The following is a 21,430-nucleotide window of genomic DNA, read 5'->3' on the forward strand; positions in this document are numbered from 1 at the left end:
ATGCCAAAATGGACTCAAATTCATAAACTGTTTCAGTTGACGTGAATCTGAATATTCTGGTGAAAAAAAGGTTTCACCTGAAAAATTTTGCCCAGCTCTAATCTTGCATCTTACAAAGTACAGCAGAACATATGTAAAACCTTATTCTTTCAGCTAATGAAAGCTTTTTTCCCCCCTCCTGTCCAGCAGAAAAGGAGAATAGTCAATATGATGTATTGAGGACTGCATAAGAACTGCAAGAGAAGGATTTTTTGGTCCTGCTTGCAGGCTAGAGGGCTCTGTAGGAAAGCATCTATCAGAGTATGGAAAGAGACTGCTTCAAGCAAGTTTGGGTTAAGTACTGTCTCATCGTCTCTTGCTGATCTGGGGTCCTTGTGTGTTATTGCTCTGAATTCTAAGAAATAACATAGTATTACGCTGCAACCTTCCAGCCAGGACCAGCTCTAGGCACCAGCAAAGCAGCATGTGCTTGGGGCAGCACAATTCCAGGGGTGGCATTCCGGCCATCTTTTTTTTTTTTTGGCTTGGGCAGTTGTGCTCTCGGAGCTTGGGGTGGCAAATTTTTTGCTTGGGGCAGCAAAAAACCTAGAGCCGGCCCTGCTTCCAACAAGAATATTTATGTTTTTATCTAACTTCTCTGTGTGTATGCAGTGAACATAAAGTGTCAGGACAAAAATCCTTATTCATAAATATTATTAAAAGAAATAGCCCAACTTCAGTAAGTTATTCCACATAAGTAAACTCTCTGAAGTGATGGAAAACTTTTTTTTGCTGAAGTTGCTTTAGCACCAGGCAGCCCTATTTCAGAATCTATATACATAGATACCTGTACTCATGGAGTTTAATAAAGCCAGTGCATGGAAAAACTGCTTAGAGTCCACAGGCTTTATTTATTCTAGATACTCACCAGCCTGAGTTTCTGGATTCTTGCTTTTCTCTCCAGCTCATCCATTATCTACAAACAATCTTTAATAATCTGAACAAGCACTAGTGAGTTCTAGCCCTGCCTCTCTGCTCCTCTGTGATAATGTGTGTGTCTTGGTATCTCAGGATTGCCAAACGGTGCTTGATTGACCCTTTGAATAGAAAGGTGTGACTTTTCTTGCCTTCCTGTGACGCTACGCCCCATATTCTTCATAGAGATATGCTTATAATATGAATATGGCATAACGAAGATATGTTTTATGCAAGATGGGTCATGTGAGGTATCATTGGAAAGGTTATAATTTACTGAAGGTGATTATCCAATTTGTATGCATGTATCATTTCTGTATCTGAAGTCAGAAATATTGACCATGTAATAATTACAACTATGTTTTTACCTGGGAAACGCCCACTGGACAGTATGCAAACAGCCTGGATGGGCCATTAGGAAGGATAATAGGGCTTTGAAGATGCTAATCTCCCTCCTTTCTGAGAAGTTTCCTGGGATGCTGCTTTAACACTGCATGGTCAGGTGATCATATCACTGGTACCGGACATCATTTTGGACTTCTGGTATTTTTCCACTGGAAGGGGTGGGGGTCAAAATAGGAAACAAAGGATTCCTGCCATATGTAAATCCTATTTAAGGTGAGGAGTGAGTTAATCTTGGCTCTTCTCCATTGCCTCCCTGCCCAAGAAGGAAGACTGCTGAAAACACCTGAAGAAACAAAGGAACAAAGCGGGGGGGGGGGGAGGAAGGGAACCCCAGGCGAGAAAGGTCAGCCTGTGATGGATATAATTGCAGATTTAATCTGCAAGCAGTACAGTTACCTTCAAGAAACTCTGCAACCTGCATAAAACAACTTTTAGGGTGATAACTTACTATTTGTAACATTTTTTTAATGTATTAAGCCTAGTTTACATGTTTGTTTTATATGCTCATTGGTCTGCTTTGTTCTGTTTGCTATCCCTTATAATCACTTAAAATCTACCTTTTGTAGTTGTTAAACTTATTTTGCTTATTCTAAAACCCTGTTTGTGCAATTCATAACTGGGGGGCAAAAAGCTGTGCATATTTTCCTCCACATTGAGGGAGGGAGCGAATTTCATGAGTTTACTTTGTATAGCTCTCTATGTAGCAAAAGACAATATAACTTTGGGTTTACACTTCAGAGGGTATGTGCACCAGAGTGCTGGGCAATTCCCCAAGTTGAGTCTTCCCACACAGAACTGATTGCAGACGCTGTGTGATTCTACAGCTGGGTGTGTGTGCACAGCAGGACAGGGTGAGGGAGCCAAAGCTGGTGGAATGGGCGGGCTCAGTGAGATCCCAATACGTCAGGTGGCACCCCAGAAGTGGGGTCCAACCCATCACACCTTCCCATCGAAATCAGGAGCTTTTAGTGATTATTAGCATAATCACCCAATATTTGTGCAGGTGCAGCTTTGGGGGCAGCAGGATAATCTCTGACCCTCCGAACACTTCGTATGTTCATGTTTTATTCAATATTGCATAGGCCTGTTCAATTCTATATGGTAACTCCACAGGAATCTATACCATTCAGTGCCTGTTTTTTCTGGGACCTGAATTCTTCCCACTAAGCACCTGTCTGTACCCTGCACAGGGGTTCACTCTATCACTGAGAACAGGTCCATTAAAGGTGACCCACATGGGATTTTCTATTCATACTAGTAGGCTATATGAAGAAGGCCTGAAAGCTGCTTCGGGGGGTTGGGTGGGGGGAGGAAGGGTTCATTTGATTGTTTGTTTGATCTTAGAAATAGCTAGCAGGAAAGTCAGCTCAGTTGCTCCCCAACTGCTGGAGGATTTGGGGGGCTCTCAGTGGATGTATATTATTAGCTCTTAGATCTTAATTGAAGGGTTATGAAAGTTGAACCTCTAGCAAGAGCTTCATTTCCCAGCAATGTCAGTCAGTCATTGCAGTTATATCTGTTGAAAACTGTGACATTTAAAGTGACTAAAAATCCCCTCCCCTCTCAATTGCTCAGCGGTTACGGTCTTGGCTCTTGTGCGGTCACTATTTCAAAGGTTGTCCAGTCACCATAGAGTCTTACAGGATGGAAAGGATCTGAGTTTCTAATATAAAAATAAGCCCAAATGTTACCCCTCACAACCTTCATGCCTTCTTTTTGCATTATAAAGTAGCAAAACTGGGCACAAAGTCTTTTTCTGTTCTGCACAGCACCTTTAAAATGTAGAAATCCCTTTGGGTCTCAGCTCAAATCAGTAAGCAGTTCTCCTCCTTAATCAAAGTGGAAATGTTTCCTCTCAGGTTAACATTTCCTATCTTGGCTAAAGTGTCAGTCTCTCCTTTGGTACTATATTTAAAGAGGCAGTATCCTTATTTTCCAGTAATTCTATCTGTTCAGTAATTCCTATTCTTTATCCAATACAAATTCTTGATTGATGACATTCATTCTGCTAAGGTTGCTCATCTTGCAGATTGACTTTTTTTTAAAGTGTATTGCTGTCTTAAAAGCTTTCTTCAAATCCTGGTAAAATAAATTGCCCCTCAACTTCCCTACTGACTTATATTCATCAGAAAACATTCAGGCAGATGTGTTGGTCAGAAGCTTTGCTTTGGGATTCCTTGCAGAGGCTATTGGATTGAAGCACAGACAGACTGTAACAAATGGGGTCACATTTCAGAATATGAAGAATTAAGTGTTCCAAGGGTGAGGAAGAGTAGGAGGAGGTAGATGAGTCATCTGAAAATAATCCATCATCACAGCAGCCTCTAAACAACCACTGCATAGCTGTGACCGTTAAACATTACTGAAAAGGGATAACAAACGTAACACCATCTCTTCTACAGGCAGCACAGGAGGCAAGTTTTCATAAATTCTAAAGCAATAGACTCTCAAGCTAGCAGTTGGACGCATTTGTACTCACACATGATATACAAGAAATAAAACACAACCAAAACATTTTCTAGAAGTACAAAGTGAATCCAAGAGAAGGCAAACCCAGCAGAATCCCATTTATTAAACTGCTGGGAGAAATATCCTATAATACCCCTAAGGAATCTAAATTATCTATATTATTAGGGGTTTGATAGAAGAGACAAGTATTAACATCTGTCTCTGCTAAGACTCAGCTATTCTTTTAAATGCAAATGGTATATTAAAAAACACTGTCGCTTCAGAGGGAACATACCAAGTGCACTGAAGATGCATTTTGTTTCTTATACCCAATAACTAGGCAGCGCTGACATAGGTAATAATCTAAACCTTTCTAAATGGAGCATAAAATCAAGGAACATGCCCTCATAAAATATCAAAGTGGAAGGCAGAATAGTCTTAGTATACAGCAAATTTGATAAATGACTCAGAAGAGCAAGGGCGAGGATAATAGATAATGTCCATGTGATAAGGAACGCTGTAAAATGTGATGTCTCTTATATCACCACCTTTTCCACCATGGCATGCAGTTTTAATTTTAATTTTTTTCCTTTTTCTTCCTTACACCTTACCCCCGCACCCTAACATTTCAGAACTACCTCACTTTGAAAAAAGTAGTAGAGTCAGTGTTCCAGTTTTCCTTTTGCCACTCTAATTGTTCCAAAGTTTGCAAAGTTATGAAAAATTGCAGACTGAATTAAGAAAAAGAAAAAAAAACCTAGACATTCAGTGCATTGTTAGTGCATTCACTGGGGAAAACAGGGTGGGTGGGGAGGAGGATGACAAAAAAGAGTGAGTTCATTCCATAGCTTTGGATCAGCCCCCAGAAAACTACGTCTCTTGTACATCTGAACTTCTACCCTTACGGTAGAAAATTCCATTATGCCCGAGGAGCTGAGTTGCCAGCCACAGTCATCATTTGGAGCTGTTGGTGTTTGAACTATTCTGGACCTACGCCATACACAGGCTGAGGAAGCTAATTCAGCCCTAGAGTAACAGAAGCAGCTATAAAGTGACTCTGCCTTCCACCAGAATGATTTCCAGCATGCAGACCCGGTACTTGGAACTGGATTTGCTTCTCTACATTTTATCTTGCATTGGATGGGATGATGAAGAGTAAAATTTAATTTTATTAAGAACCAATGTATGAATTGATAAACTAATAATGATTTCAAGTGGCATCTCACCACACTGAAAATCAGGCCATTTGTCTGCCTAAATATGGTTTCAGGTGCTCAATTTTCAGGAACCCAGGTGTGAAAATTTTGGGCTATTCAATTTGCTTATATAATTATTTGATTTATATTATAAAACCTGGTTTTGAGATGTTTGATGAGTTATTTTGGATAGCATGCATGTTTGAAGTGGACAACAGGAATAGTGGAAATGCAAAGGGAGTTTTGGAGTAAGACCAGGAATTAGCTAAGGGAAAAGGAAACTGAAGGAGTAGGGTGGTAGAAAAGGGAAAGAAAAGGAGGGAGGTGGGGGAGAGGAGGCAGGTGAGAAGCATGAATAAGGAGAATGATATTGTACAGCTGAACAGTTGCAGTGCGGAGTGCATTGAAGGGAAACCAATCACCAATGACAAAACTGAAAATAAGAAAAAAAATCTCATCCAAGTTTCAGAGCTGAATGAATGTGATATCAGGAGCTACAGCAATCCCTGTAAGTTGGTGTGGGAAGCAAACTGGTGGCTGGAAAGCTCTTCCCCAATGTCCCCTCAACTACAGCAGTGCTGGCTGCTTTGGGCTAGTACCACCAAGGTTCAAGCTCATGCTAGCTACTTCTGCTCATTCCTATAAGGCAGAGGAATGCAAATCACTGGGCCTAGAGTCTCAGGTTATCCTTTGGATCCTGGTTCCAAGATATATTGTTGTGAATTTGTGGTAAGAAAACCCTTTTAAAATGCCTGCTTATAAATTCTTCCCCTTCTATAGTGCAGAGATACTGTCAGACAACTAAAAACAGCAAATGAGATCAAGAAATTATGTTGTACTCATGCACTTTTAGGCTTATTTTTTGGAAACAAGATGGAAATATATTCTCTTTGGAATGTTAAAAACCCTCCTGGGAGAGAAGGAAGGTGGTAAGAAGAAGAAAGGAAAAAAAGAGAAAGTTTAAATTATCACACAGGAGGAACCTTTGGCTGCCAGAATTTTTAAAGATAAAATTACAAACTATGTTAGCAAGATGAAATACTTTCTGAGTTACAAACTGTTGGATTCTTACTATATGTTGGTAGAATCAATCGTAACCCCAGTACGATAAAAAAAGCCACACAAGTTATTAATTAGTTCAGAAATGGAACATTCTTAAATTTTAAATAGAATGGAGACCGCAGGCATCTGTGTTTATGGTACTAAAAACAGTAACTGTTTATACACAAGAAGTATCTTATTTCAAATAATAATATACTAATGGAGCAATTTACTTGTCAAATGCGATAGTTACCAATCAGTTCTCTCTTCCCAGGCACATATGAATGAAACATACTCTATCATATAAGGTATATTTTCCTTAAAGAACTATTAATCAGTCTTGCAAAAACATATACTGTACACAGTATATACAATCCATAGTATTTTACATTTGCCCTTACAAACACCTTCAGATACATCACCTGACAAGTCAATTTCCATGCACAGATAAATTTCCCAAAATCAATTTAAACTCACTTTGTGAATTTTCCAATAGTTGCCAGATAGTGGTATCTGAGAGAACAGTGCTGTCCTATATTTAGAATATGCTGATATTTTAAAATACTTCTATTGTACTGCTTGATAAGGAGTCTTTATTCTAATTGGCTGCCCTGACCATGCAGAATCCTTGCCAGAGGAACTGTTGAGTGGACTTGGCCAACTAAACTGCCGCTAGGAGGCCAAGAGGGGACTACAAAACACGAGTAATAACTTGATAGCATGTTGGGAAAGGCTCATGTTACTTCCCTTCTGTTTTCTGTGTTCAGCTATTATTCTATTGCTTTTTCTTTAAACAAGATCCAGAACTTTAATTCCTGTTTCAAGAATAAAAAGAAGCTTTACATTTAAAAGCTCGATGTAACAAAGTACTAAGAGATGCACTAGGCAGGATATGTGCCCATATGTTATAGCTCAACGGTACTATATTACTGGTAGGTTGAATACTCTGAATATATTTGACCACATCAGCCCTCTCTGCATCTCTCCATTGACTCCTTCTTCTCTATCCCACAAAACGGCTATTTGACTTCACTTCCAAAGCCCCTCAAGGTCTATTCTCACCCTACCTATGACCTCTCCTTTAGTATCAAAAGTTCGACTTCTGCCTCTGATCAGCCCATGATGTCAGTCTCCATCGCCCACTTGTTAAATTTAAAACAGCCACCTTCAGGGCTTTCTCCCATGCTGCCCCTCACTTGTTTCCTTGCACTTGCCTGTTGGTCTATATCCATCCGTTGTTTCTTGTCTTACACTTAGATTATAAACAATTTGGGGCAGGGAGTGTCTTTCTTGTGTGTGTGTACAGTGCCCAGCACAGTGGGGTTTGGGTCCATGATTAGGGCTCCACAGGCACTACAATAATACCAATAGTACATTAAACTCTTAAATACAGCGTGTGAATTGAGCATCTTGCCAGAATGAAAAACAAATCTAATGTAGAAGACCGTGTTCTTCTGTGAAATATGTTTCGATAAGACACACACACCAGATTGCACCAAATGGCATCCCAAAGACAAAACATGTTCTTCAGAAGTATATTTATGAGCCAAGGATAAAAGATATCCTTGCCAGGGATAATTTAGCTGCATTCAGAGAGGGTCATGATGAACTCTCCCTGGAGGTAGGGAAATCCACCCAGCTCCCTGTTCAGATCCAAACCTGGCTTGAATATATTGGGAGACTTTTTAGGGTCTTAGAGTTTGATGTTATCAGGCACAGTGAGCAAAACATGTTTGAGGGACAATTCTCCAAATAACCTGAGGGTCTTGGGTTCACTAGTTTCCCTGAAGTCGCCGGAAGGCTGTGTGTCCATTCCACTGAATTTAAGATTTTTTTTCCCCCAAATGGTTCCCCTTAATTATTAGGATCCTCACATTAATTTCAGATTTCAAGCTGTTCTTAAGGAGGTCTTCTCCCACCAGACAAAAAGCCAATAAATCCTCCAGTCGGCCCATACTCAGAAAATGTTACCAGTTTGCACCTTGCCAAGACACCTGCCCACAATTCCACACCCAAAGGGTCAGGCAGGTAGGGTTTTTAAGTGACCATAAAGGGACAAGAACTTAGCCCTACCATCAGAGCTTGAGAAGCCAGTGGCCCATTGACCTACTCGAATTGATGCAGGAATCTTTGATAGGAGCATAAGCATGATAGCACCTTCTGGGATAGTTATGCAGCTCAAAATTCCCCATCAGTGGCACTTCTGCAGAGCCTAAACTCCCAACCATGAGCTTGCACTACTAACAGGGCTACTCTCTAGTTTGCAGCATCCCTGTCCATCACTATTAAGGATGATCCTGCTCCAAGGGTAAACACAGTGGCTGGAACAAACTGTCTCCCAACTGTTGCTGGGTCTGTAGTTCCCTTCTTCAGCTCAATGATAACAACCATGATCAGAGCAAATTAAACACAACTGCCAGGGTTGGAGATCTGCCTTCCTGCCTCACTCCTATATTAAGTGAGCTAGGCTAGGCTTAGGCAAAAGGAAAAGCTTTCAGTTTACTCCGGTTGCCACATTTCCCACTGGGTAAAGAGGCTGCCAACAGCAATGGGTGCACTGCATTTACTCTAGTTACTTCATTTATCTGGAGAGGGTGAGGGTGAAAAGACAGTTAAATGGAGAGAACCAAAGAAGCAAAGGGAAGGTCCGGGGCACAGCCACAGACATGCCACTTCTACACTGAGCTGCATGCAATTCTAGGGGGGGGCGCCACCACTACCCCACAGCTATAAAAGTTTAACTGGATCTATATCAAGAGACCTCGGTGGGTGCTGAATACACGTGTCTGTGACACTTGCCAATCCAAAGAGAAAAACAAGCCACAGCCTGGCCTTTAAATACAGAAATAGAAACAAACAAGCACTTGAATTCCATTTCCCTTTGCAACTTGGTATATCTTGCACACTCTAAACCAGCCTCCCCCTGACCAAGTGACACAAATAAATGCATTCTAAACTTGTTTGTTCGAGCCAAACTACACAAAAATTTAGGTAGGGGGAAGAGGGAACATCAAAACTTTCAGAGGATGGATGCTTAACTGAAACAAATAAATTTGAATTGTCACCTGAAATATCTGCATCCGACCCCCACTGAACCCCACTGTCCTCTGTCCCCACACAATCCCCTTCCAAATCTGTGTGTAATCTTTCAGGAAAGGAGAGGTCTACTAACCCTCATGGAATCTCTACACCTTCTTCCAGGGTCTTTTGAGAGCTAGCAGGCAAGGCTGCTACCCTAAAATCTCGGGTTGGCAAAACCCCCTACCCTGAACACTGTAGGGGAAAGCAGCACAGAGCTATTCCTTGCTGCTGCTACTGACACCGTGCTCACTCTCACTCATTGGCTCTGAAGGAACACACAAAACATAGCCACTCTCTCTGAGGCCCTGTCTACACTACGAGTTTAGTTCGAATTTAGCAGCGTTAAATCGAATTAACCCTGCACCCGTCCACACAACAAAGCCATTTACTTCGACATAAAGGGCTCTTAAAATCAATTTCTGTACTCCTCCCCGACGAGGGGAGTAGCGCCGAAATCGACATTGCCATTTCGAATTAGGGTTAGTGTGGCCGCAATTCGATGGTATTGGCCTCCGGGAGCTATCCCACAGTGCACCATTGTGACCGCTCTGGACAGCAATCTGAACTCGGATGCACTGGCCAGGTAGACAGGAAAAGCCCCGCGAACTTTTGAATTTCATTTCCTGTTTGCCCAGCGTGGAGATCACAGGTGACCATGCAGAGCTCATCAGCACAGGTAACCATGCAGTCCGAGAATCGAAAAAGAGCAGCAGCATGGACCATATGGGAGGTACTGGATCTGATTGCTATATGCGGAGAGGATTCCGTGCTATCAGAACTACGTTCCAAAAGACGAAATGCCAAAACATTTGAAAAAATCTCTAAGGGCATGATGGAGAGAGGCCACAATAGGGACTCACTACAGTGCCGCGTGAAAGTTAAGAGCTCAAACAAGCCTACCAGAAAACCAAAGCAAACGGAAGGTCCGGGGCAGAGCCGCAGTCATGCCACTTCTACGCTGAGCTGCATGCAATTCTAGGGGGGGCCGCCACCACTACCCAACCCCTGACCGTGGATTCCAAGGAGGGGGTAATCTCAACCATGCCTGAGGATTCTGTGGACGGGGAAGAGGAGGAGGAGGAGGAGGACGAGCTTGCGGAGAGCGCACACCACTCTGTTCTCCCCAACAGCCAGGATCTTTTTCTTGCCTGACTGAAGTACCCTCCCAAGGCGTTATCCCAGACCATGAAGCCATGGAAGGGACCTCTGGTGAGTGTACCTTTGTAAATATAAAACATGGTTTAAAAGCAAGCATTTTTTAATGATTAATTTGCCCCGAGGACTTGGGATGCATTTGTGGCCAGTATAGCTACTGGAAAAGTCTGTTAACGTGTTTGGGGATGGAATGGAAATCCTCCAGAGACATCTCCATGAAGCTCTCCTGGAGGTACTCCAAAAGCCTTTGCAGAAGGTTTCTGGGCAGTGCAGCCTTATTCCGTCCTCCATGGTAGGACACTTGACCACGCCATGCTAGTAGCAAGTAATCTGGTATCATTGCATGACAAAGCCTGGCAGCGTATGGTCCTGGTGTTTGCTGGCATTCAAGCAACATCTGTTCTTTATCTCGCTGTGTTATCCTCAGGAGAGTGATATTGTTCATGGTAACTTGGTTGAAATACGGGAATTTAATTAAGGGGACAGAGGTGGCCGTTCCTACTGGGCTGTTTGCCTGTGGCTGAAAAGAAATCCTTCCCTGCTGTCAGCCAAGCGGAGGGGGGGGGGGCATTGGCACTGAGCTTTTCGCACTTGATTAGCAAGGATCTTCCCTGATACCAGCCACGCAGTGGGGGGAGGGATAAAGCGATCATCCCAGAGAATTGGATGTGGGGGTTAGTTTGGTTTCTGCTGCTGCACGTTAACAGGAAAACCACAGTACTCAACGGGCTTTGCTTGGTATGTGGGAAAGGAGGGCGCTGCTTTTAGGAAGGTTGCAGAAGCCAAAAGACAATGGCTTCCCATGGCCACATGCAAGCCGAATTCTGTTGCCAGGACCTGCGTCTGTGATGTCTAACACAAAAGCCGCAAGCACTGAATATTAAGATGCAAAATGCGACCCTGTACCGAAATCACATGTGCTATGTAATGTGAATAGTGTTGTTCACAGTGAAAGAGTATAAGCATTGTTCTGTGAAATGTATCTTTTTAAATACTTCTCTCCCTTTTTTCCCTCCCGCAGCTGCAAATTTTTCAAGCCTCCCTACTCTGTCCCGAAGGCTATCTCAGATAAGGCGGCGAAAAAAAAACGCATGGGAGACAACGTGTTTTCTGAAATCATGCAATCGACCCGCAATGAAAGAGCTCATCTGAATGAGTGGAAGGACACGGTATCAAAGTACAGGAAAGATGCCAGTGAACGTGAGGCCATGAGGGATGCTCGAGATGAGAGGTGGCAGGCTGCAATGCTGGGGCTGCTGCGTGATCAAACAGACATGCTCCGGCGTCTGGTGGAGCTTCAGGAATGGCAGCAGGATGACAGAGTGTTGCTGCAGCCCCTGTATAACCGCCCTCCCCCCTCACCATGTTCCACAGCCTCCTCACCCAGAAGTGTAAGAATGCAGGGTGCGGGGGGAGGCTCTGTGCACCCGCCCACTCCACCCCAGTGGACAGCCCAAGCAAAAGGCTGTCATTATTTTGAACTGGCCTTTTCCTTCCCTCCTATTCTCCTCCCAAACCCCACCTGGGCTACCTTGTCAGTTCTCTCCCTATGTTTATAATCAATTAATAAAGAATACATGATTTTTAAACAATAGTGACTATTTCCTTTGAAAGCAAGCTGTGATCGAAGGGGGGAGGGTGGTTTGCTTACAGGGAACGAGTCAATCAAGGCGGCGGGTTTTCATCAAGGAGAAACAAATAGATATTTCACACTGTAGCCTGGCCAGTCATGAAACTGGTTTTCAAAGCTTCTCTGATGCGCAGCGCTTCCTGGTGTGCTCTTCTAATCGCCCTGGTGTCTGGCTGTGCATAATCAGCGGCCAGGCGATTTGCCTCAGCCTCCCACCCCATCATAAAGGTCTCCCCTTTACTCTCACAGAGATTGTGGAGCACACAGCAAGCAGCAATAACAATGGGAATATTGGTTTGGCTGAGGTCTGACCAAGTCAGTAACGATCGCCAGTGACCCTTTAAACGTCCAAATGCACATTCCACCACCATTCTGCACTTGCTCAGCCTATAGCTGAACAGCTCCTGACTCCTGGCCAGGCTGCCTGTGTATGGCTTGATGAGCCATGGCATTAAGGGATAGGCTGCGTCCCCAAGGATAACTAGAGGCATTTCAACATCCCCAATGGTTATTTTCTGGTCTGGGAAGTAAATCCCTTGCTGCAGCCGTTTAAACAGAGTAGTGTTCCTGAAGACAAGAGTGTCATGAACCCTTCCCGGCCATCCCACGTTGATGTTGGTGAAACGTCCCTTGTGATCCACCAGTGCTTGCAGCACCATTGAAAAGTACCCCTTTCAGTTTATGTACTGGGTACCCTGGTTCTCCGGTACCAAGATAGGGATATGGGTTCCATCTATCGCCCCACCACAGTTAGGAAATCCCATTGCAGCAAAGCCATCCACTATGACCTGCACATTTCCCCGAGTCACTACCTTTCGTAGCAGCAGCTCAGTGATTGCACTGGCTACTTGGATCACAGCAGCCCCCACAGTAGATTTGCCCACTCCAAATTGATTCCCGACTGACCGGGAGCTGTCTGGCGTTGCAAGCTTCCACAGGGCTATCGCCACTCGCTTCTCAACTGTGAAGGCTGCTCTCATCTTGGTATTCTGGCGCTTCAGGGCAGGGAAAAGCAAGTCACAAAGTTCCATGAAAGTGCCATTATGCATGCGAAAGTTTCGCAGCCATTGGGAATTGTCCCACACCTGCAACACTATGCGGTCCCACCAGTCTGTGCTTGTTTCCCAGGCCCAGAATCGGCGTTCCACGGCTACAACCTGCCCCATTAACAGCATGATCTCCAAAGAACCGGGGCCCGCGGTTTGAGAGAATTCCATGTCCATGTCCTCATCACTCTTGTCGCCGCGCTGCCGTAGCCGCCTCCTCCTCGCCGCCTGGTTTTGCAGGTTCTGGTTCAGCATAAAATGCACGATAATGTGCAAGCTGTTTACAATGTTCATGACTGCTGTCTTGAGCTGAGCGGGCTCCATGCTTGCCATGGTATGGCGTCTGTATTGTTCACCCAGGAAAAAAAGGTGCCAAACAGTTGTCTGCCGTTGCTTTCCCAGAGGGGTGGGGAGGATGTACCCAGAACCACCTGCGACAATGTTTTTAGCCCCATCAGGCATTGGGATCTCAACCCAGAATTTCAATGGGCAGAGGAGACTGCAGGAACTATAGGATAGCTATGGGATAGCTACCCACTGTGCAACGCTCCAGAAGTCGACGCTAGCCTCGGTACATGGACGCACACTGCCGAATTAATGTGCTTAGTGTGGCCGCATACACTCGACTTTTACAATCTGTAAGTTCGGAGTAATCCCGTAGTGTAGACATACCCTGAGAAGAGTGTCAAAATAGCTTTGTTTAACCCTTTTGAGCGCATGGGATCAGTTCAAACAAAATAGCAGAACCAGTACCAGGCAATATCTCTAACTCTACTTGAAATACAAAAACATTTGCCATACATTTTTTCAGTCACCTTCAGTTCAAGCGTTAATCAGGCCATCAACAGAAAAATGAACTTGGTAACATACTAGAAAATAAGTACTTTCATTTTTATTGTAGGATAACCACTATTTTCTGTTTTACTAAAATTCAATATTAGTGCTTAACTGATGACTTCCTATTCAAGGTGAACACAGGCAGAGGCAAGGATATCACAGATTTTGTTACTTTGAGACTGACTGAACATTTCTGTGGGAATCAGACATGAATGCTGGGATCTTAAATTTGGAATGAACAATAATCAAGAGAATTTGTACATATTTCAATGCAAAGTATCAGATTTCATTATGCCAAATTTTAGCACGTTTAAAATGTTCTACAAACGTATTAAGACAATCTTATGGCGAATTTCCAAGGTATGCCATAGATCTAGGTATCATTAATTCTCAGCATGCACTGGCATTCTGTTGCAGATTAGCCTTGCATGAAGAATATTCCAATTTAAGAAACAAAACAAAGAAACAACAAACCTACAGAATTCATTTCTGTGTGTTAACAAAGAGGTACTGGATTTAAGTTTCCAATTACTCTGCTATCCAGAATATCATTCTCCCCAGTCTTATACCTTGTAGCTATGCATGCGTCACACACCATTTACAAAAAGATGCATTAACTAGCATTTTCCTCCCACCTCCCACTTCCGCCATACTTCTATTTGCGTGAAACTAGAGGAGCAATTGTGCTGAAGTGCTAAAGTCACTCCTGAAATGCAGGACTCCCACATGGCAGTGAAGAGACCCTCAAGTCAGGCCCCAGTCTTAGGGTTGCCATCTTCATAATATTTAAAACCTGGACACTCCAGCAGGCATGCCAGAACCTCCCCTCTCCTCTTCCCCTATCCCCCAGCCCAGGTTGGGAGGGTCTCACCTGCGGAGCTGGGGCTGGGAGCTGCAGCTGCCTGACACAGGTAGGAGGCAGCCCCGGTTGAGTAGGGGCTGGAGCGGGTAATGAGCTGGTGCTTCCCCACCTGTAGTAACAGGACTTTGGGTGTCCAGTCAGCAGATCTGCCTGGACACTGTCAGGTCCCCTTTTCAATTGGACTTTCTGGTCAAAAACCAGGCACCTGGCCACCCAACCAAGTTTGCAATATTCTAAGAACAACTCAACCAAGAGAGAATGAAAAAAAAGCAATTTTTTACAAGAAGAATGTTAAAAGATTACCTTATCCTCTTATCTTCCACTTTTTTCAAATACTCATCTCTCTTCAATACTCCCAGTATTGTTTCCCTCTCATGTTCCAACAAAAATGACAAATTGATGATCTCCACGTTTTTTGACATGATTCTTCAATCGTGATTTTTCCAACAGTTGGGTTTTCTAGAGAATGAACTGTTTACTGCAAGTTTCAAAGGCACGTTTGTCACACAAGTACAAGATTTACAAGGTCACCACAGAGCCTGACAGAGAGTTCTTTATTAAATTAACCAGATATCAAAAACATGTGGCCACGTCTTCCAGCTGCAGGAGAGAAAGGTTGCTGCTGTGTTCTCTATGAAATTCTCTCATTTTCCTGATTACAGAATGTTCATTGCATCTTTTCTGGTCTTCCTTGACATGCTGCAAGCCTTCAACCCACATTCACAGAAGGTGTCTGAGTTAATCTTTCAACACATCAACTGTCGTCTGAAGCCACCCAACAGCTGGATATTTAGATTCAAACTATCTGAAAGTCAAAAAGAAATAAAAGGAAGTGATTTTGACATTATCCTGGTCTCATCTAAGAGAAGCTACATTAAATAATGGTTTGGAAATGGCAGAAGAATCAGTGTCTAACCACCTGCAGACTAACAGATTGCCCCTAGGGTCATCTATGGCCAGTGCTTTCTCTTTGCTACTATTTAGTCTCAAGTGTATGAATATCATCATGCAGGCACCCCTCCTTGTGTAATTTCATTTGCAATTACTCTCTGGTTGTGGAAGTCCTGAATTTGCTAAACTCACTTTGGACTTGATTTTGTTATTCTTATAATGATTAGCACAATGCCATACAAATATTCCACAGATTTCAGTGGGACTACTTGGATAGAAAGGTACTGCTTAAATGAGAGGAGGTATGGCAGAATTGGGCACGAGAGGTCTTCCTGTGCTCTAAGGATATCACATTTCCCTTCTTCCCTCTTCCTCCTTCTCCCCTTTCCCCTCCCCCCCCCCAGCCCCACACAGTAGAACAGAACAACAAGAATCCTGAATGTCTATATCCGAGTACTAAACATACCACCGTTCCAAACACTTTGCCTCTGCTTCATGTGGTGCATGACAAGATAACTAAAATTTTAGGGCTGTTAACCTGGAAGTCTCACAAACTGGAACAGTGTCTCATTGAAGGAAGGCATGACTGATACAGAGCTTATTCATTTAAGATACAAGTATACTTTTATATTTGTGAGAATCTTTTCAAAGGTTGATCTAGTCTGAGTGTGTTGGGAAAGTCTGATGTTGGAAGGGGATGAGAGGCTGGGTTCAATGGAAACATGCAGAGCTGGTATACAGTACCTGCAGCTTTCCTTCCTCATTAAGCCTACTCTCCAGTCACTTTTGAAAGCTTCCCTTGCCTCTCTTGCATCTTCCATGTAAGCAAAAGGCCAATGGCAAGTGGTACGGAGGTGGAAGCAATACGAATGAAGTACAGCTAAAGTAGACAACAATGGACCTGAAGAAGAGCTGTGCGTGGCTTGAAAGCTTGTCTCTCTCTCACCAACAGAAGTTGGTCCAATAAAAGATATGACCTCGCCCACCTTGTCTCAACAATAATAGGGATAGATAACCTAATGCTTCACCACCTAGTCACCACCAACCAAAGCAAAGCCACTGTACAGTGTAACTGGACAAAATGAGAAATTCCTTTCCACTAAATTACTTCAATCTAGCAACAGAAATCCTGAAAAATTAGTGTTCAAGTGTGAGACCCCCCCTGCCCCCCAGTTTGACGGTGAACTTACTAGTAAAGCAAGTAAATGTCACACTTTCAGGAGATTCTGCCTTGCACTGCCTTCTGTTACCACTGGGATTACGTCTGACATTTCATAACCTCTTCTCAGAATGATGTTAAAAAAACCCACCTCAGATCAATGAAAAGCTTACGTGAGCTATATACAGCTCCTGTACAGAATATTGCTTTTTCTCTGAAAGCAATTCAGTTGTAACATTACAACAGCAGTGCTTTTATGGGCTGAAAGTGCTGTAAAAAAAACAAACATTGGATCTTAACAGTACTACTGTGATTCAAATAAATATATTATCATGACCCCTTTTCGGGGTGAAGAAAGTAAGACAAAGAGGTCAAGTGATGTGCCCAAGGCACACCGCAATTTAGCGGCAGAGTCAGGAATAGATTTCAGAACTGCCCCAGTCCCATCTCTGTGCTTATCCCTCTTAGAACACGGGAAACAAATATTTGAATCATGGACCAGAATATCTCCTTTGTCCAGGTTTCAGAGTAGCAGCTGTGTTAGTCTGTATCTGTAAAAAGAACAAGAGTACTTGTGGCACCTTAGAGACTGACAAACTCATTTGAGCATAAGCTTTCATGGAAGTGGGCTGTAGCCCACGAAAGCTTATGCTCAAATAAATTTGTTAGTCTCTAAGGTGCCACAAGTACTCCCGTTCTTTGTCCAGATTGTGATTTTAAATATACCATAAAAATAAAATAATTTAAATATACTTTTAAGCAATTTCACAGTGATTAATAACAATATGTTTGATATGTTACTTTTAAGAGAAAAGCACCAAAAATGAACTGTTTCTTCTAATTTCCACTCTAAAGTGCACTTGAAGAAGCCTCTGCTCATGGTTGGCAGAAGGAGTAGCTGAAAAACATAATGCTGAGTTATGTACATAATATGCATTTGCTGGATTCCACTTCAGCATCTATGCCTTGGCCATGCCCCACTTCTACCCTAACACATCCACTTTTCCTCTCTCTCAGCCAGACACATTTCAGTGTGCTCGGAGTGCCTAAGTGTGCATCCACTGCTGAGTACTGTGCACATCTCCTCCTGCTACATGCAGGTGCTGAGCAAATGGTGACTGCTCATTCTTTGGTTCCCTATACTTTTTAGCAATACTCGGTAGCCAAAAAGACGGAGCCCTTTTAGAGCAATTACTTCTAACATACGAGTTGCATGTGCAAAGCAATATTGCAGTTCTTACAGGCGAACATAAAGCCATATTACTGTATTTGTGCAGCTGGGACACTGGAAAAAAATATGGAAAAAAATCTACTTGCAAAGTGAATGTCCCATTACCAAGCTTTAATCCCACAAGCAATTCTTTCCGGAAAGCCCAATTGAGCAAATCCTAAATCTAATTCAATTCAGTTTACAAGCTGGGGAGTTCATAGATTCTAGGACTGGAAGGGACCTCAAGAGGTCATCAAGTCCAGTCCCCTGCCCTCATGGCAGGACTAAATACTATCTAGACCATCCCTGATAGACATTTATCTAACCTACTCTTAAATATCTCCAGAGATGGAGATTCCACAACCTCCCTAGGCAATTTATTCCAGTGTTTAACCACCCTGACAGTTAGGAAATTTTTCCTAATGTCCAACCTAAACCTCCCTTGCTGCAGTTTAAGCCCATTGCTTCTTGTTCTGTCCTTAGAGGCTAAGGTGAACAAGTTTTCTCCCTCCTCCTTATGACATCCTTTTAGATACCTGAAAACTGCTATCATGTCCCCTCTGAGTCTTCTCTTTTCCAAACTAAACAAACCCAATTCTTTCAGCCTTCCTTCATAGGTCATGTTCTCAAGACCTTTAATCATTCTTGTTGCTCTTCTCTGGACCCTTTCCAATTTCTCCACATCTTTCTTGAAATGCGGTGCCCAGAACTGGACACAATACTCCAGCTGAGGCCTAACCAGAGCGGAGTAGAGTGGTAGAATTACTTCTCGTGTCTTGCTCACAACATACCTGTTAATACATCCCAGAATCATGTTTTAATATACTAATACTAGATATCACCAAAGATAGGATTCAGAGAAAAATTAGGCATTAATGTGGATAATGAGAACAAACATGATTACATTGGATAGGGTAACTCATGCCCACTACCAACTGACAGGTCAGGTTCTACTCCCATGGGCAGGTTATCCATTTTGTAGTTGCTTACTCCTCTCTCAAAAGTGTCCACTGATGGTTACTTTTAGAAACAGGAGAGTGAACTGGATGGACCCCTGGTATGACAATTCCTGTGTTCATATCTGCCTGTCTGCACTGTAAACTAGTGGGTTAATGCCATCTGTATCCTGCACAGAAACCATTACAGCTTTGTTTGTGAAGTCTATTGAAACTGATTTAGCTTGTGTTCCGGAACATCTTCTGGAATATTATAATTTTTACCAAGTGGGCAGCTGAGCACAATTAACAGGTACATTATCCAGATTTAAAAGGTATTTGTAGTTAAAGTCTATTCTTGTGTAAAACCTACCATTGGTTAACTGTTCAGTGCCACATAGTTCTCCCATTACACAGCTGTAAAAGTTTCACTCTATTTGAAAACTGTTTTTGAATCTTTTACAGAAATAGTCTAGGGACAAATCCTTCAGTTCTTACTCATGAAAAAAATCTCCCTGATTTCAACAGTGGCTTTACCTGAGTAATGACTGCAGGATTTGGCTCCTGTTGATGTACGCGTCACCTAAAGTTACTGTTTTGCTCTGGTTTTATATTTACAAAATATTCTACCCTATACAAAAATTGTTAAACAACTTTTATAAAACACTATTCTCTTTCCTTCTTACCTACGGCCAAGATTATGGGCTGATTAATGCTGCAGCACAGGGGAATAAGGGGATGCAAGGCTACCTAGAAGCCCTGGTCATGGACATGGACCAGGACCAGGCACTAAAGAAATACAAATAATAAAATAAACAAAACAAAATAAATACCACCTGTGCCAATAGCCCTCATTGCAGGGGAAGGAGGAGGGGAACAGCAACCTCCTCAGGACCTCTATTCCTACCCCACTCTGGTGTGTGGGCAGAACCCGCAACACACATATCAGTGCAGCTATGCCAGAAGAAATATTCTGTGCTAGGCAGAGTCAAAGTCTGCTTCCTGGTTTCCTTGCCACCAGCTTCAGCACTGGCCTGCTAAACACAGGGTTATGAGCTCAATCCTTGAGGAGGCCATTTAGGAAACCAGGGTAAAAAAATCTGTCTGGGGATTGGTCCCATTTTGAGCAGGGGGTTGGACTAGATGACTTCCTGAGGTTCCTTCCAACCCTGATATTCTATGATTGGAGGCCGAGTAAGGAGTAACTAACTGCCATCGAGTCTAGTCTGGGTTTGATAGGTCCTGCAAGGGCCAGGGTTGAGGATTGTTTCATTTAGTATTGTCACCAGTGGTCTGGAAAACATACATTTGCCCAAGATACAAAGCAGTAGTAAATGTTTGGGAGAAGAGAGAGAGAGTTCAAATGGAACAAGAATTAAAATAAAAGGAAATTTAAAAGAAGAAATCAGATTCAAGCTAGTGAGTTCTCCCGCCACAAAGGGAAGAATAAGTGAGCACAGTTAAATTCTGCAATTAACATTATCAATCTTTTATGACTTTTATATTTAGGTTTATTGAATCACAAACTTTTAATGCCTTGGTTTTTAAACTCAGACTCTGCTCACTTACAAACGCTTGGGTTTGGCTACAACTACAGTGTTCTAATAATGTTTTAGATAAACACATCTGTTGGCAAACTTAGGGTTAGATTGCAGCTAAATGATCTACCCTGAGTATGGAGCAGCAGGAAGTAGTGCTGCCCTGGAGCAGCTCAGTCACGATCTGCCCTCTTGGTCTCCCTTGCTTCTCCTAGGGGTTGGGGGAAGTAAACCGTACCAGGCTTACCCCGGCCATAGTCCAGTCACCCAGCTTGCTGGTGCAGCAATGCTGACAAGCACTTTGAGGGGTGGAGGCAAATGTGGGGCAGAGGGGAAGCAATGAACCTAGGCTCCACCCGGTCCACATCCTCCTTCACTCCTCTACTAGGCACAAGGTGGAAGTAGCAGCTCTGTCTCTCCTCCTGTGCTGCAACCACTAAGGAAGCACTTTACACTCCAGTGTATGGCTATTGATGATAATTGATGTCCCTGAAATTGGACAAAGAGTCGGAGTATGTCCTAGTGAGCGAACCTGCTATTGGGTGAGACTAGCGGCGTGAGCTGAGGGATGTGCTGCCCGCCACTTCCCACAGCCCCCATTGGCCTGGAGCAGCAAACCACAGCCAGTGGGAGCCGCGATCGGCCGAACCTGCGGACCCGGCAGGTAAACAAACCAGCCCGGCCCGCCAGGGGCTTTCCCTGAACAAGCGGCGGACTGGCTTTGAGAACCACTGATCTAAGCAACTCTAAGATTCTCTTAAAATGTTTGTTGAGCTTTTATTAGGCAGCCCCATGGCTGGGTATCTTGCAGTTATCTTCATCTCAAGTGGAATAGAGATTTCACACTAAGCCAGCCAGAGGATTTGGTCGTTTTCTAGATGACAAATTAGGATACAAGGAGGGATGTGAAGTTCCCCACAGATTGGGCTTGGTTTTATTTTACCTTTTCTTTGGGCCAGAGCCTCCATTTCATGGACCAAAGAGCTGTGTCTATCTACCTGGGGATTTTTGAAGCACTAGGAAAGAAGGTGGAACCAGCAGA

The 21,430-nt window shown here is 43.2% G+C and overlaps 1 protein-coding gene across 2 annotated transcripts in view; it reads right to left on the minus strand.

Annotated features, from left to right (window-relative positions):
• Positions 1-21,430, minus strand: part of SYTL5 (synaptotagmin like 5) — a 125,773-nt gene that overhangs the window by 90,168 nt on the left and 14,175 nt on the right. For both annotated transcript variants that reach the window (XM_054005897.1, XM_054005898.1), the window contains exon 2: positions 14,959-15,460. In XM_054005897.1, the coding sequence (XP_053861872.1) occupies positions 14,959-15,077 (119 nt within the window). In that variant the 5' untranslated portion in view covers positions 15,078-15,460. The remainder of the gene's footprint in view (positions 1-14,958; positions 15,461-21,430) is intronic.

This window comes from Malaclemys terrapin, chromosome 1 (genome assembly GCF_027887155.1).
Source record: "Malaclemys terrapin pileata isolate rMalTer1 chromosome 1, rMalTer1.hap1, whole genome shotgun sequence".
NCBI lineage: Eukaryota > Metazoa > Chordata > Testudines > Emydidae > Malaclemys > Malaclemys terrapin.